Source organism: Microchirus variegatus, assembly GCF_963457635.1.
Source record: "Microchirus variegatus genome assembly, chromosome: 4".
NCBI lineage: Eukaryota > Metazoa > Chordata > Actinopteri > Pleuronectiformes > Soleidae > Microchirus > Microchirus variegatus.
The window spans coordinates 14,794,775-14,812,401 of record NC_139805.1 but is presented as its reverse complement, the minus strand read 5'-3'; the positions used below and the strand labels follow the sequence as shown (position 1 = coordinate 14,812,401).

The 17,627-nt window shown below is 39.8% G+C and overlaps 1 protein-coding gene across 1 annotated transcript in view; it reads right to left on the bottom strand.

The window, feature by feature from the left end:
* Positions 1–1,434: 1,434 nt before the first annotated feature.
* Positions 1,435–17,627, bottom strand: part of cep350 (centrosomal protein 350) — a 31,349-nt gene continuing 15,156 nt past the window's right edge. Inside the window, exons 19-37 of the mRNA XM_083887921.1 lie at positions 17,369–17,509; positions 17,107–17,225; positions 16,829–16,936; positions 16,521–16,738; positions 16,185–16,399; positions 15,763–16,041; positions 15,526–15,675; positions 15,175–15,335; positions 11,093–11,343; positions 10,717–10,916; positions 10,313–10,460; positions 9,629–9,789; positions 9,392–9,525; positions 9,244–9,305; positions 7,299–9,097; positions 6,362–6,901; positions 5,500–5,643; positions 5,031–5,153; positions 1,435–4,669 (exon numbers count right to left, since the gene is read on the bottom strand). Coding sequence (XP_083744047.1) covers positions 4,502–4,669; positions 5,031–5,153; positions 5,500–5,643; positions 6,362–6,901; positions 7,299–9,097; positions 9,244–9,305; positions 9,392–9,525; positions 9,629–9,789; positions 10,313–10,460; positions 10,717–10,916; positions 11,093–11,343; positions 15,175–15,335; positions 15,526–15,675; positions 15,763–16,041; positions 16,185–16,399; positions 16,521–16,738; positions 16,829–16,936; positions 17,107–17,225; positions 17,369–17,509 — 5,121 coding nt within the window. The 3' untranslated portion in view covers positions 1,435–4,501. The remainder of the gene's footprint in view (positions 4,670–5,030; positions 5,154–5,499; positions 5,644–6,361; positions 6,902–7,298; positions 9,098–9,243; positions 9,306–9,391; positions 9,526–9,628; positions 9,790–10,312; positions 10,461–10,716; positions 10,917–11,092; positions 11,344–15,174; positions 15,336–15,525; positions 15,676–15,762; positions 16,042–16,184; positions 16,400–16,520; positions 16,739–16,828; positions 16,937–17,106; positions 17,226–17,368; positions 17,510–17,627) is intronic.

Here is a 17,627-nt window from a genome sequence, read left to right as displayed (position 1 = left end):
AAGAACTGTACAAGTCTTTAAGTGCACTTTGCGTACACTCACAGCACAGTAATATAAATATTCTTAGACATTTCAAAAGATGAGGGAAATCTAGCCTGACCTGGTTCATTTGATACTCAGACATTTTGTACCTACATTTTCAGAGGTGGAAAGTAACTAAATACATTTACTCAAGTTACTGTATTGAATACTTTTTTTGTGTATTTTGTATTTTTGAAGTACAATTTAAAATCAGGATTTTGTATTTTACTTGAGTACGTATTGAGTCTAGTATTGTACTTAGTTACTTTATAAATCCTATCCATTACTGAGTAAAAATTCAGCACAATGAAGACCTACAGGGGGAAAATATACACCAGAATATATATATACACCGACGAATGATGATGTGATTAGCACCAGCACTGGCACGTGAACATAGAGGGCGCACGCCAAAACTGATGTAATATCCTGTGTCGCACCGGGCGCGTCAGCTCCAAATTTTTTTGTGATTTCTGACCCCATATCATATTTCTACTACCCTCACACCCCACGCAAAGTAACTTTAACTTAAAGTACATTTCAAATGAACTACTTTTTACTTCTCCTCGAGTACATTTTCAGATGACTACTTTTACTTCTATTTGAGTAATATGTCATCAAAGTATTGGTACTTTTACTTGAGTACAATATTTTTGTACTTTTTCCACCTCTGTACATTTTAATTCAGTTAATAGGATGAGAACAAATTATTTATGTAAGGGCAAAGTTGCTTCAACTCCACCATGCAGCAAACAGCTTAATTGCCTCCCACTAAACCCCTCTGCCTCCCAACCCTCCACGCATTACAAAGTTCACGTTCCCCAATGTCTCTGATCTTTGGTTCCACATAGAACCATATGGAATGCCAAAAGAGGCCGATTTATACAAACAATCGAAAATAAATAAAGTGGTAGAAAAAAAATTAATAACAATGATAATATGGAATACATAAAAAACTACCGGTATACCGGAAACAAGCAATAACTCTTATCTTCAACTTAACTTCATATTGAAAACAGTCTATTTGCATAGACTTGGCATAGAAACTTGTCCCCAGTTTCTTGTTGGTGAAAAGACTACAGGTCTGAGCCGCCATCATGCATTTTGGAGTTTGTATATCAATCTCCCATTCAAACATTTGCATTAAATTCTACATCTTATACACTCAGATACAGTGGAATATCATCCTTCACGCACATTTAAACACATCACTCCCAATCCGATTTTGATCACATGCCCAAATATGAGCATGAGGAAAGACAGAAGGTGGCAACAACTTCTGCAAACTTCATCTTCAAATATAAATGTAAGCAGACTGGAAACTCCCTTAGGAACAGCAGAAGCTTCATTTATAAGTTCAACATTTGTTTGGTTAATAAATATATGTTATGTACTTATTTTCAAAGTAAACAGTGTTTATTTCACAATAGTTCTGGTTACAGTTAAAGCGGGCCAGACTGGAAAGACAGCAAGTATATTTACAGCCATAAAAGAACTGTACAAGTCTTTAAGTGCACTTTGCGTACACTCACAGCACAGTAATATAAATATTCTTAGACATTTCAAAAGATGAGGAGGGAAATCTAGCCTGACCCGGTTCATTTGATACTCAGACATTTTGTACCTACATTTTAATTCAGTTAATAGGATGAGAACAATTTATTTATATAAGGGCAAAGTTGCTTCAACTCCACCATGCAGCAAACAGCTTAAAGCTTCTTGAAGATACATTTCACCAAGAGGCTCAACAGCAGAAAATTAAGCTGTTTGATACATTTAATATAAAACAATGCATAAGACCAAGTACTGCATAGTTATAGAGGAAAACTTTACTTCTTCCCACATACAATCAGTTCAAGAGGACAATCCTACAAGAATTTTTAAGGAACTACTAAACCGATCATTACAGTTACTTCTGCCCACAGACGAAACATACAAGTCGTACAGCAAAGAGAAAATGGTATCAAATGTTTTGTGTCTCTTTATATAATTTGCAGTTTGAACCTACACTTTTGCAACCGTTAAAAACTTGACAGTAGAAAAAAACCAACATTAAGTACTGAGTTTTAAGGTCACTTTAGCTCAAAACGGTAAGTGAAAATGAACAAGCTGTCACGCACCACAGTGAGATTGCACAGTTTGTTTGATCAAAGCAGCTCTGACAGTGAGGGCAAAAAAAAGCCCTCAGATACAGTCCTACGTGCTCAGTCTCATCAGCCCAATGACTCACTCTGCAAAGCATGTGGGTTGGAGTGTCAACAAACTAGGTCCTGATAGAGTTTATCAATATGATGACTCATGCACATATGTGTGGTTAAGATGCAGGTAGTCTTTAGTGTAAATTGTTTTTATCTCTGCAAAGATTTCCTCAGGCACAGAGAATGAGACGCTATGGGAAAACATTGTCTACTATATATATATATATATATATTTATATATGTACTATGCTTGGATAGAGAAAGATTGACAGGCAGAAAGTGAAGCATTGGTAAACTGGTCAGAAGGAAAAGCAGTTACGTAAAGGATAATTTATAAAATGGTATTACACATCAGTTGAGAAGAGGCATTCAATGAAAAAAAGGTCCAAGAGGTTTCTGAGACATCAAAAAAGTTTGTTACAACTAACTTAAAGAGGCACTGGAACTAAAGATTAGGAAAGACGACCTCTGCTGTCTGGTTTGAACTTGCCGATCGTTGTAAAGCCAAATGTTTCACAACAACATGTGGAGCATTGATCCACGCTGCAACACGACTTTGTGGTTTTTAGGGGGCTTTGCTTGAGATTGTTCAGCTCCAGAAACTTGACACAGAATAACTAAAGATGAAATACAGGAGTGTTCTGAGGTCACAGAAAGCCAATGGACAACAGAATAATTAAGGCTCAAATCCAGCATTTCAGTACCGTCCTATAATGTGATTCTAAATATGTGTACTGCCAGTCAGTTGTGTCCCACTTCAATACTATATACTCAAGTGTGTCGTAGGAGTGTGTAGTGTGTCTGAGGAAACAGAGGAGCACACTGTTAAATGTGGAGACTAAGGCAGCTTTTGCTTTTGTGACAAAATAATTAGAATATCAGCATGATTGAACAAGCTACCTTTGTCTGGAGTTTCCTGTTAACACTGGTATAGTGAATATGCGCCAAGATACAACTTATAGAAGTGAGACACTGTGGTCACAAAAGGAAAAAAAAGGAAATCAGAGACAGATTAAATAATTCTTTACAACTTTTAAATATTAAAACAGATTCCCCGTTCTTAATCTGGTTTTGATAGAATTCTTTAAACCTACACAATATATTGCCACATTCACATTTCAATTTGTGCTTTGACAACATAATTAATGTGTCTTTACACAATGTGAAAATTCTCACTTTTTACAATCAATTTACAATCCTCAATATTTTTTTTCCGCTGAGTAACATTTTTCAAACAATAAATAATATAATTAAGTCGGCAAAATGTTTTACATAATGTCTGACCTCAGTGATGTTCCGACACAGTTTGGCCTGAAAGTATTTTATAAGTGACACATTTTAATTATTTCAGTTGCCCTATAGTGCACATTCATCAGTGAATATGACGTTTAAATGCTGACTCTCAAAGGGCTTTAGGGGAGTTCAGTGAAGGGTGTTCATCTTGTTACCGGAAGAACAGTGTTAGATCTTTGTGACACATTGACCCCTAAATTATAGTCAGTGCAGCAATCAAACGATGCTAAACATGAAGTCAAACAATCAGTTTCACCGTCCTCGACGGTCTGTTGTATTGACTAACAAACAGGTTGACAGAAAAAAAGCCCCTGTAAAAACTTGTTCAGGCAATCTTACAGCAGGTTATCCAAATTAGCACTTCCCCAAAATATGAAAAAAGTTAATCCCCAGAGTCAAGCTGAAAGTTATCACATTAAACCCAGTCACTGTATCACAGAGTCAAAATGATGCGTCACCATCAAATCACTTACAAGCTACACTGTTTTTGCTACTCTGTTACAATTATTGAATTCAAATGTATATTTAAGGTTCAAAAAATATATAGAAACCTACCTTGTTCAGAGTAGATTTCATATTTTAGTCCTCCGTGGAACAATCAACTTAGCAGCATTAATGGACTTTAAATGCAAACAAACGGCAGAGTCCATTCTATCAAAACATCTGCTCATTCTCCAGCTGGCATTTACAAAAGGACCAGTCCAAGATGAGGTGAGAAAGGAGAGGAGATGCGGTTAAAGTTTAAGGTTTGCTCAAGAAAAGCAGGTTGCATGGAAAACAAATTGGATCTAATAAAGCGAATGAATGTCACAGAAATAAGGAGCTATTGCGCTAGGAGGTAATGCTGGGGTTGAAGGCATCTGAGGGTCGCTGTTGGCACATCAGCTGGTAGAAGACTGAGCAGCAGTAGCTTGGCTGGAGCACACTGGGGTGAGGACAAACTGGGACTGAGCTAGAAGTTGTAGTTTGAAATCTAAGCAGGAAAGCTGTCAAGAGAGGGCATCTCTTTTGGCTCTCTTGTCACAGATTAGTGTCAGCACGTTTGCTGTGTCCTTAAGCAATGCATCGAAGATGCTGTCTGCCAGCTGCATCTTGACAAACAACTCATCTTCGTCATAATTGACCCACTGGGCCTCTTCCTCATGGAGTTCCTGAACCTGAGAGACAAACAAGGATTTTTACTTTCAGGGCTTTTCTGTGAACTTCTCTAATTCCCTTTTGTCCTTTTTGTCCTGACGGCATATTAAAATTGTCAGCTAAAACTGGAACAGAAATTGAGAGACTGAATACTTAAGACTAGAAACTATTGGTGACTATAGGTGATCTATCCAGATTAAGTTCTACTTCATACAAGTAGTATATAGAGGTATACATAATCCTAAATGTCAAAGTGTTCATTTAATCGTTCTCATCTGATAACTATATTTAATGAGAATTATTCCATCTAGGTGATTGAAAGGTTTTGTTTGAAAAAAGAAGAAAGGAAAGAACCAACAATTAAATGTTGGGATTACCTACCAATATCTGATCGACTCTGTCCCGTTTCTTTCTGCCGAATTTCAGCATCTTCTGCCAGTCAGTCTTCTGGCTCTCATCCTTTGTCAGACCATATAATTTCAGAACTTCTGATGTGAGGAATGCCTGTGAAGCAATGTTACAAAACAACATTTGTCAGGCGTGTAAACTACATGCGGAAGAATGCAAAGACCCGTTAACTCCACCCACAAACATACATACAAAGCTGTTTTGTCCTGAACCTCAACATGAAAAAATCTGTGTCCAGAGGGAATAACTTTAAAGTGTCTGTTAAAAATCAGAAAGGGTGCACACACCTGTCGTTGGTCCAAAATATTGATACATTTTTTATTACCAACCAGGTGGCATTTCAGCACAATATAGACTGAAGAAATGCATCGTCATGAGGTCTGTAATAAAAAAAATCTAACATTTTTATTTAATGTAGACTTTCTGTGCTGTAATACTGTACCTGGATTTTGGTGATGTCTCCTGGTGTCTTTACTCTGTGGAAGGAGGAATTGACTCGCCGTGATTTGACCCACTGAGGCTGATGAGCATAAGGGTCTTCAGCGTAAATCTCCTGAAGCATCTCCCATGTCAGGTCATAGACACCCTGAGGGACGAAAGAGATCGATGATACAAGAGCTAAACATTTCATATAAATCAGTGGTTCCCAAACTTTTCAGTTGAGTACTCCTTCAGATATTTGACCTCCAGCCATGTAAATTGTGTTTGTATAATCCGAAAATTGCTGAGGTCTGAGACACTAAATATCTCAGCAGATGAATCATGGCCATCTCTATTATTGTTATTATCTATAGTTTAATTCAGATTTGTCAGCACTCAAGTTCATGATATTATCTACATCATTCTCAATTACTAGAAAACTTTAAGTAGGTCTATCTTGAATTTTGGATGAATTACATACCACTCTTGAACTTAATTGCAGACAGTGGAATATGGCTTACTTGTGAAGCATAGTAGTCTGTACATGCATAAAAATAAAATACTCCTCATCATATGCAAAAGAGGAAGTGTGTGTATGTGTGTCAGGATGTTAATGTTTTATTTTTCAGTGCTTGCAGAGGTGTGAACACTTGTTTATCTTCATGCTTAACTAATTGGGGAACCCTGTGAGGGTTAGGGTTAGGGTTAGGGTGTGAATCTAGCTGCCTTATTCTTAATGTTACTGAAGCATGATTGAGGGGGCAAAACATTTCTTCCTGTTCTTGAATTGTTCATATTGTAGTTTGATAATTTATGAATATATTTAAATATATTGTTGTATTTATTATGAAGACCTTTTGTGTCTTTGTAGATTGTTTTTTCACCTTCTTGTAGCTGCAAATGGAGAGGTCTTCCTGGTCCTGGCTGCTGGACTCTCTACCCAGATACTCTTGAGAGGGTTTAGGTTTCAGCATGCCTGCAAGTGTCACGGGTCCCTCCTTCCCTAGGCCACAACTCTCCCAAATCTCCTGAGTGGCAGCATGGACCATTTTCTCCACCTCTGCAGCTGAGTGGGGCACCACCATCGCAGGCAGCTCAGGTAGTTTGGGAGGCATGGGAAGAGGAAGCTCAGGTCTTGGTGGAGACTTTACTTGTTGTTCTCCACTGGGTGATGAGACCAGCCCCCCCATGTGAGCTCCTAGTGATGAGCCGGAAGTTCCCAGGCCGCCACCTCCTAGCCTTAGATCTTCCTCTTCCGCTCTCTGTTTCAGTCTCTGCTGTTGTTTATGTGAGCTGAGGCCAAAGTCTTCATCAAACCAGTCCTGGTCGTCACCTAGGTCATCCAGCAGTTCACGACTCAGTTCCAGCTCTGCCAGTCTCTTGGCTAGTTCTTCTTGACCGCTGGCCCCCAATACTGGACTCTCCTGGTATGAAGGATATAAAGGGAAAATCCAGCTGTCATTTTAAAACTTAGATTGAAACATTCATTTAAAGAGTGTTCTTCCTTACAGATGTTTCACACACAAAATATTTTCAGCAAAGAGCATCACATTCCAAAGTGTGTCAACAGACAAAGATGGACTTTGGCCAAAAGCAAGGGTCACAATCCAGGTGAAGTCAACAAGAACTGTTTGTCAGTAACCTGATTATCAAAATCCCTGGAATTGATCCTATTGCAATCCAGTAACATTTCAATATACTTGACTGACATTCGTCTTCATAACAAAATTACCAAACACAATTAAACAGAATGTTTTGGAGTTTTTTTTACATGGAAAATGTCATTAACATGTTTCTCAAGTATAATTAATATACACTCACCGGTCGGTTACACAGCTCTGGAGAAGACAGCTCCTCTTTTTCTAAAGGTGAGAAGAAAGGTAGACCATCTTTTTGTTCCACAAAAGCGATCTTCTCCTCCTCCTCCTCCTCTACATTTGAACAGATCAGTTCTCTGTTCTGGTTGTCAGCTCTTATCCTCTGCTCTTTATGCCTTTTAATTTCTACAAACTGCTTCACAGTGTCTTTAATAAAGTTGTTAAAGAGCTTGTCGGTATGCGTGTCCAGTACATCTGTGTCCTTCTCTTTTTCCTTTAGATCCCCAATATCTGTGTTATCAGAGGGAATATACTGGTGTTTTAAATCGACATCTTCACTGTCAACAAGCATCGTAATCTCCTTCTGACTTTGTTTCCCGAGGTCAAAGTTGTCCACATCAGAGATGACAAGAGTTGTTGGTGCATTGTCAAAATCCAACATTATGTCCTGACTGTTGCCATTAGACATTTGATGATTTGATTCTTTGTCATGTTGAAAATGGAGATGGGATGCAGCCTTAAGGCCCGAGGGCTGGTTCTTGTGAGGAGAATCAACGGTCATGTTGTTGTCTCCAAACCCATAGCTACTTATGTGTTCATTTTCACTCTTGAGATGATTTTGATTGATTTTGTCCTCATCCGTTTTACATTTACCCTCACCTTTGTCCGACAGACCATCAAAGAATGAGTCCTCATCCTCTGTGGTGTCTGTGTAGACCTCAAAGTTTTCTGGAAGGCATGAGATTTTGTCTGGAGGAGCAAAGATACCGTGGCACTCATCACACTCAAAGTACACCACTCCATCATAAGTGCCATTGTTACTGCCTTCAGACTTATCTAACTCCACACCAGCCCAGAAGCCATTAGCAAAGCTGGTAGCTCCTTTGAATCTTAGGGTGCCAGGCTGAACACTCCCAACGAGAACGCGATCTCCAATGTTAAAACTTGCCATTCCATCTATAAGAGGAGATAAAGGGGTCTGCAAAGGAGACATAGGTAGGGAGTGGCTGGAATTAATGCTGTTAGTGTCATGTTTGAAATCCTCTGTGTACTTTTGGAGATCAAGCAGTCTTTCAGATTGGTGGTTAGGTTCACTTGTGACAGAATGTTGACTCAGATCCTCAGCTATTTCCTCATCTAAATCTTGATCTTGGCTGTCATATGGCATGGCTCTGCTAGTGGAGTCCTCTCCTGAACCCTTTATTTCAGTTGGGGTTACAGACTCAGCTTTGGAGCTATGATGTGGCTCCCGAGGTAACGAATCCCCTGCCGACTTTAAATTGTCATGATGGTCATCTGCTATTGTAGAGGAGGCTTCAGCACCCTTAATGAATGCCTCTTTCTTTGAAGAAATTGCACCTGAGTCAGGTGTTGAAAGCAATTTAGTGGTACGTTTTAAAACATCTTCTGCTTCAGATGGTGATAATAGATGTTTTTCACTCTCTGAAGAAGTAACTTGTTTCCATGTAGATTGTTTTTCCTGGGAGTCGGGTCTTTCTTCTTTTTCTAATGTGAGGAGACATTCAGAGTGCTGCTCTTCCAACCCAGAGTTTACTTCCCTTTCCAATTCTTCCTGAATTTCAGATGTTTGGTCAGACCTATTGTTGTCATCCCCAGACTTGGTTATCTTGGGTTCCTTGGAGGAAGGTCTTAAACGATCCACAGTGGACTGGCAGCTCCTCAGCCCTGAGGTTGGACCCTTTGGGCTCCCACATACTGGAGTTGGAGTGACAGTGGGTGGATCTTCATCAGATAATTCTGGCACTGAGATGGCTCTACCATGATCAACTTCAAAATGTAAATCTGAAAACAGGAGAGGGTGACATTATTAACAACAATTATTGATAACTTTTATTTCCAAATAAAAAACTGTTTTTTTGTACTTGGCCAAGAAATGTGACAGGGGATAGTGACTGATAACCTGGTTATGAACCATATGAATCACTTACTGTGGTCTAATGAAGCATCAGTATTTGTCCATTCATGCTCAGAAATCTGTCTCTTTTCAGACCTAAGAAAGAAGGATTTTTTAAAAATACATTAAAGAATAAGAAACACAAACAGCAGGTAACTGTGATTTGCAGCGGATTTTGGTACCTGTGATCAAGTAGATCAAGACTGGATTGTTCTGTGCCTAATTTGGAGTCTTGGGTCTGAAAGTTTGTATCAGGTGTCGAGTCTGGTCCCTTGTTCATTTCTGCCTTGGTTTTTTCAATGAAGTTGTTACAAGTCTGAAAATAAAAGAGTAAGAAAAGTAAAAATATCATACTGTATATGAACAAAACAATAATGCAGTTAAAATATTTATAAATCTAGAAGCCTGAAATCATTTACCTCTAGCTGCTTCAGCAGGCTGGCCTCTTTTGCCTTCAGGCGCTCCTTGTGCCTCTTCTTCTGCTCTTTTTTCAACTGGTGGGCCATAACCTTTCGCTTTCTGAGTTCTTCCTTTAAGGCCTTGATACGACTCTCTATGTCACTCTGGTCTGAAATGGGTTCTGAAATACAATTTAGATAATAAATCACTATTAGAATGTGAAACCAGTGTCAGACCTCTGATTGGCAACAAGCAATCCAACATTGTACAAACTCGAACTCAGATCAGCACAGTACTTTGAGGATTACTGTACATTTTCTTTACCAAGAATGTGTAAAATGTATTACTGTGTATGTTGCTTTGGATTATAAACAATGAACAGTGTTACAAAGATTAAAGGTTTAAACAGGAGCCTTAGGATGAATGAAAAACACGGCTACAAAACTAGCATAGCAAAACCGTTGTTGCTCATGTTATAACTAAGTGCAATGATAAGTGTTCATTCCTCCAATCACACAGCTAAGCAGTATCAGGAAAGTGCTGGCATAATGCATTCCTGGCAGCATCACATATCTGACCTCATGGTGCCAGCAATATAGCGGCATTATAGTCCACTCTCTCTAGTCTTCTCTATGAACAAACACCAACTATCATTAACCTGTTTACAATGTCCAGTTTGTGTGTCAAGTCATTGGTTTACTCACCAGTCTGTGAGGCCATGGGGGAGTCTGTTGGCTGAATGCGCACTTGGATGGGGGTCCGGGAGGATGAGTGAAGCTGAATCTTGATTTTAGTGCTGCCATCTGAAGGAGAGGTAGCAGAGCTAGGGCTGCCTTCTTTTAATGCTGAAGACTGGACAGAGTAAATAGGAGAAGCAGTCAAACAGAAGGGAACATTACTTCAGGATAGGACAACACAGTCAGGTGGATATAAAGAGATATGTCTGGATTGATTTTTGAAATGCCCAATGAACTAACAAATGTGTAGTTATAGCCGTCTCTTGCATAACAGAGCTGTGTTTTTCCAATAATTCAATTAACTTAACTTGAACTCAGCTACCATCAATTGGACATAACTTAGACGAAAGGGGACATGATCCAATACATACCGGTCTGCTTGGTGATGGTGAAGACGAAGTAAAATCTTGGCTGTAATTTGCAGGGCTGCTCTTGACAGATGCCACAGGTGTTTCAGGGACTGACACGGGTTTTAATACGGAGAAGCTTTCTGGTTGCTGAGACCCTGATTCCTCCGTGTGTATACTGGACTCAGTTGTCACTGAGGAACTGTCATACTCACTCGCATACTCTAAGAATGAAACACACAAATAATTTTTATTCGTCAAAGATTGTTGACATAATTTCCAACATTAGTAACCAGAAATGTAATGCACACCAGTATGTGTTGTACATAAGATTTACTTTATACATTTTTACTTTAAATAGCTTAATTAACTGGGAAATAAAGGAATCTGATTGCTTCACCTTTCTCACTCTCATTTTTGGGCTCTGAGCGTTGATGAAGATTGGGGCTCAGATCAGGGATCTCATTTTTCCGACTCTGTGGCATATCATGGCCCTTATCCTGAGGCATCCTCCTATCCCAGGCAGCCAGGGCTTCTTTCTCCATCCTACGGACCTCTGCCTCCTCCTGGTCCAGTCGCTGCTTCCACAGCAGCAGCTCCTCAGCATGGCGACGCCTCTGCATGAGCTGCTGCTCCCGCTTGGTCAGAAACCTGGGGAAAGGATGGTAAGGTTGAAGAGGAAAAAAGCATGGAGATAGAAGATAGATGATGAGCAAAGATGAAGACAAAAATGGAGAGGAAATTGATAGTGAAAGAGAAGATAAAGTGGCAGTGATGAGAGAGATGAGAAGTAGACATTAAGCATTAGGAATAGTTAACATGGCCCTGAAGACACAAGCAAACCCAAGTCACCTTTATAACCAATTTTCACAGCAAACTCACCTCAAACATCTGTACAACATTAAGAAGTAAAAACACACATACACGCCTGATACATGCTTGGAATCATCAATATCCAAATACTGAAGTGTAATTTCACCCATCAAAAATGAAGAGAATAAGGATGACATGTCATTCAGGAGGAAAGAAGGAAAACACTCGCAAAAAAAGGAAACAAAAAATAATTTGATTCATGCATTAGTCTGGAGCCCAGAATTCAATGTTGACAGACTGCACGCACTCACACACACACACGTCGGCTTTCCATTTACTATTCTCTTTATATCAATACTGATAATGAATAAGCATGTGATCTATTGCCATAGACAGGCAAAATACTTTATAATTCTAAAATTTAACTTACACTGGGCCACTTATATGTAAATATCTCTGCAGATGCCTATTAAAACAAAGTGCCATCAGGTGTAGCTGCTGTGTAATGGGGTCTCCCACAGCTACGGGTGCCATTACGGTGCAGTATTATTTAGCCTTAATCAAATAAAGAGAGATTTTTCCCTGACCTAATGTAAACTGATGACAGGCTGGATACCGAAGAAGCAGACTGGGAGTTCTTTTAGTACATTCCCAAACTGTATTAAAGCCAATGGCCATCTGTACTTATTATCCCATCCTATGCAACAGCTACCTAATAAAGAGGGCTAGTTAAGATTTAGAGGACTCATTAAATAGATAGACCACTGTATCTCTGGCCTGTTCTTTGCAAAAGTCGGTTACTTCAAAGTCATAGTGTGGTTTGATCTGAAAACATTTTATATCAATCACTGGTACGAAGCAGACCAGCAAGCAGCATCAATGGAAGAGTGAAGATGCACTGCAGTATATTAATCATTCATTCCAAGAGGCAGGAAATAAAGAAACACAAGTTAAACAAAACACTACAGCGTTAATTAAAATCCCAGCTTTAAGTCCGAGATTCCTTTAAAACAAGGAAAGCTTCTATTATATAAACACAACCTTTGACCTTCTTTCTGATTGCCAATTATTTTTGATTTGTTCTTGATTTAAACTTACCCACTGTGTTTTAATTGCTAGAGTGGTGAGATTGCTTTATTTACCTCATTGGCAAGACAAATTGATTGAAAACATGCTTAGTAATTTTGTTTTACTTAAAGTGAAGTTGTCAAAAGTTGAGCTCATTAATGCAGCTTTCCTTGGGCACCTTCCAAGCTTTTACTCAAAGTCCTCGCCCCACAAATTCCATTGTGGAATTTAAAACGTTTTAAAACCTTGCAGAAAACCAAAACCAATTAACACATCCAATCACTCGTAATTCACCATCCCACCCACACAGGGACCCCGTGCCAGTGGATGAACACAAGCATGTTCCATGGGGTGGGAGGTGCAGCAGGGCAGAGCTAGTTGGAGGTGCTAGGGGAAGAGGTAGAGATCACTGTACAGTACCTGACCAACTGGTTGTAGATAAAGAGCTGGAATTTAGGGTGGAGGTTGGGAAGACAGACACTTAAGGAGGCCCAGTGGTGGGCATTGAACACAGAGAGGAAGTAGTGGACAGGAGAGCAGTGTCTATAACATGTAAGCACGCAACAGACAAAGTCAAAAGAGTCACACAGACATGAGTATGAATATATGCAACACACACACATTAGGAGGGACATAAAAAAACACATAACAATAAAGAGAGAAAAGACAAGTAAAGAGGGGGAGAAAGAAGAGCAACATGAGCAAATGTGGTTCTACGGATGCTATGAGCCTGTCAGACTTCTGTTAGGGACTTATGAGTGCACTGTATGTTTTCAAGGGAATAAACATTAGACTTGCATTTAGACATAAAGTATGGGGGATAGGGTGATCACTGCTGAACCTTCTTAAGGAGTCTTGAATGGCAAATTTCCCAGTAATTCTTAAAAATAATAAAATGTGGGGTAGCTGTTAGCCATTTTTGTTAGTGCGTTACACTGAGCTGCTTATGCTGCGTTTCCATCATGGTACGGTTTGGTACAGTACGGTTTGATAGGTTAAAGCCCTAGGTCAGGCATGCATTTCGACTGAAAACAGAACCTTTACTTGGTAGGTGGGTGTGGCTTATGCCTAATGGACATGTAGTGCGACGTTGTGCCGGTGTGATGACAATAAATTGAACACGACACATAAGTCAACAAAATGAACAATGGAGGACATATGTACTCTACAATTTCACGCTGGTACCCCAAGGGAAGGGTGCCAAAAAATGGAACAAATGGGGCCAGTTATTTTGGTAATATTCCTAATGGAAACGCAAAACATATGTACCATACTGTACCAAACTGAACCATTCCACACATTGGAAACCCAACTTTATAGCGTGCTTTAGATATCATCAGCAATACAACAGTAGTGATGGAAAATGATAAGAGGGAAGGGCATTTGATAGTTTATTGAAGGATCATGCAAGCATTATTCTTTAATGAATAATGATCAGAAACAATTATACGGAATGCTATAATGTTGCTAAATGCTCTTGTTCAATGTTGTTGAGTTGTAGGGATTTCAAATCCCATAATTTATAAATATTAAAAGAGGGAAATCCAAATTGTTTAGCCAGTATACACATCTAGACCTGCAAAACTGCTGAAGCATTGCCATGGTATTGGTAATTGGTCCATGATTCATAGCCCGCTTATAAATCCTAAACCCCAGAACAATTAAACTACTTGTTTTAGTGACTCAGTCACAAGGGCTCGAACATCTCCTGACCAGAGCCGTTAGCCAAGTATGAAACGTCTGAAAAATCTAGGATCTCCAGGCACATTTAGTAACTGGTCAAGAAAGAATATGTAAAACTCATACCAAGCACAACCTGTGCTTGCCAAGATAGCATACTGGCATAGTGTTACTGCAAACATTATTGTGTTATTTGTGCACCACATAACACTTAATGCAGATCCTCCAATCAAGTACTGTTATGGGTTTAAAATGTTAGAGGGGAGTAGTGAGGATGCGTGTCTAGTCTTGTGATAGAAAAACATGGAGCATGCTTATTTGCTCATCCGCACATTCACACATTTACAGCAAATTAAGTTGCCGTGCACTCATTTTTAGTTAGTTGTTAGTTGGTTGTTAAAGAGACCTTTGAATAGGTCTCTTTGTTCCTGCTGATTTGATGAATTTCTGAATAACCATGGCTTGGACGAGGCAGAACCTACACAGACACCTTTCTATGGGATTTGATTATGGTAGACTTAATTTTAAAAGCCACTGTTGCAAATAGCACAGTGCAGAACTTGGCTAAACAGACTGAGACTCCGTTATTAAATCAAATTTCAACCCTGTATATGCAAATACGATTAGCCAAGTGTGTACTGTGCATCTGTGTCCTCTGGGGAAAGTACATACTCTGTGTTCAAAGATGTTTAGCCTATGGTTGGGATCATGGGCTAAAAATAAAATCACAAATAAAAAAAAAAGAAGCAGTAAAACTGATTGAAAACTATTGTTTTCATAAAAATGAAAGGAGCATAACACAAGGGAAATGAATGTCAGCAAGACACAACCACAGTAAGTGCTATTAAAAACAGATGAGAAAGCATGACTTGACTGATTGAAAATTGTCAACCACTAAATGAATATAATGAAAGTCTTTACTTCTCATCCATGTGAGTGCGCATCTTCTTCAGCTTTTGCATGATGCTGCTAGTCTCACTTCCAGAGATAGAAAGTGGGGGAGAAGGGCTGCGGTTATCATCAGCATGCCTTATGTTGGGGGAGACGGGCTCTGACACTGGTGTTTCTGACACAGGAGTCTCCTAGATAATGGATAAATGGACAAAGAAACAGGCCAATAATTAGTAAAGGAAAAGTCAAGTCACAGGATGAACATGGCAGCAACTTCTACAATAAAATGTATGTTTTTTTTTTTACTCTGTTTAAATCTGATTATGATACTAATCTGTGTAGTCTGTGAATGTGGTTAGTTAGTAACCAGTTAGTACTTACAGGTGGTGGTTCCCCCCCCGCACTTTTGAGTCGTTCCTTAAGTCTGAGTGTAGAGTTTCTCATCCGCTCAATCTCCTCCTGTTGCTTCAGGAGCAGCTGTCTTTCCTTCCTAGCTGCTTTGTTGGCCTCCTGAAGACGCTTGATCTCAGCCTTGGATCATTGGATGGTTTGTTATTTTATGAAGCAGAATATCTAAACAGCAAAACTCAACTGTGCTTAAAGCCATTAGATTTCTACCTGCTCCTGCTGTAATTTCATCAGAAGGCCTCTCTGCTTCTTCCTGATTGGTGGCATTTTGTCATCCTCTCCTTTGTCCCTTAGCCTCTTTTTATGGTGCTCTAACCAGGCCAGCTCAGTTCTCGTCTTTTCTTTGACAGCCTTCTGGCGAAGATGCAACAGAGAGCTCTGGTGCTGCAGTCTGACGTCCTCGTCCTTCATGTATTGACGCACCATGTCCATGGTGAACTGAGAAAAGCTGTCCTGTCCACCAGAGAAGGACATGTTTGCATCTAGAGGCTGCAGGAGAAAATGGTGGAAAGGTTCAGTTCTGATGTGAGTGTTGAGTAAAAGAGAAAACATTTAGAAAGGGTAAGAAACTAAGTATTTGCATTAGAGGAAAGAAATCAAACTGTAAGACTGATCAGATGTCACATTCTCACCTTCAAGATATTGTGTGCCCCTTCAATCAATGCTGTGTTGTAACTGGAACCATCATCCTCTGATCCCTCACGGTGGTGGGACTTTTTCTCTATTGTTCCACGGCGGTGTGCTTCAGATGGCAGAAGAGAGCGAAATGATCGCTCCTCTATCTCATCCTCTGTCATGGACTCATCAAACTTCAGAGAGTACTCTGTTGCCACTGATGTAGTGTCTCCTGGGGAATCAGAAAGAAAACAGAAAGCTGGTGAACACAGCAAGAAATGTCCTCTTGGTCAAACTAAATAAAAGTGGTGCAAATACACATGAAGAAAAGCAAATTCTTCTCATCTATTCACCTTTCTCATCCACTACGGATGTGATGCTGTTACTGCAGAGGGAGTCATTTGCTGCTGTAGGAACGTCTTCCTCTATGGAGCTGCTGTCTGCTTCCCTCCCTGTCTTCCGCTCAGCTCCCCCCTTTCTCTTAATTCCCTCACCTGGTTCTTTCTTTGGTCGTACTCTGTGGTTTGAGGATGCATTTGACAAGCTCTTGTGGCTGCTGGAGTTTACCTCACTGAGAAAAGAAAAAAAAAACATCTCTTTAGTTTCTCTTCCTCCAAAATGTAAACAATGAAAAGTGTTCCATGAGATGGCTGACTGGTACCTGAGATTGGGCCTTCTAAAGGACAGAGAGTCAGAGTGACTGAGGCTATTCACAGACGACAGGGGTTCATCTGACCGGGTCCTTCTGCTTGACACTTCATTCTGGAAGCTGTACAGCACACAAAAAAGATGATTAATTACGAGTCATGACAGCAGTGCTTGAAGGAGCCAGCATTCAAAAATAGTAATGTGATTTGGTGCAATTAAACTGTGACTGTAACATAAACATGCAACACAACTGGTGCCCAGTGTTAAAAACTGGTTTATGTTTTACTTTACCTGTCAGAGTCAGCTTTATCTGCATATGGACTCTCCTGTTCCTCCAACATGGAGGAATTCTTGGCAACAGGAGCAACAACCAAAGCTTCAGCTATCTGTGACCGCGCCAATTCTGTCATCTGATGGACAAGAATAAATTAAGAGCTCAAGTATTCACTTTTATTATTCTTTGCTTGCAGTAACTCAAAAATCTATTGGCCTTTGTTACAGAATGAAGATACAGGCCGTTTTCCAGGCAGTGAGGAAGGAAGTGATTGCTAACCTCCTTGATGTGTCGGGCAGTGTCGGCTGTGTACCGTGCTGCCTCAGCCTGTTGACTCATCATCTTAGTAGTTGCCTCCTGGAGGCCTTCCAAAGTCTCTTTTTGAGTTGATGCCAAACTTCCCTGCAGTTCTATATGAGCCTGGATAAAACCACACACACAGACCAGACAGAAATCTTAATAAAAAGCAGTCATAGATTGTTCTTCAAAAAAGTGACTGAACCAACACTGAATGTTGGTCCAGTCACACATATTGATC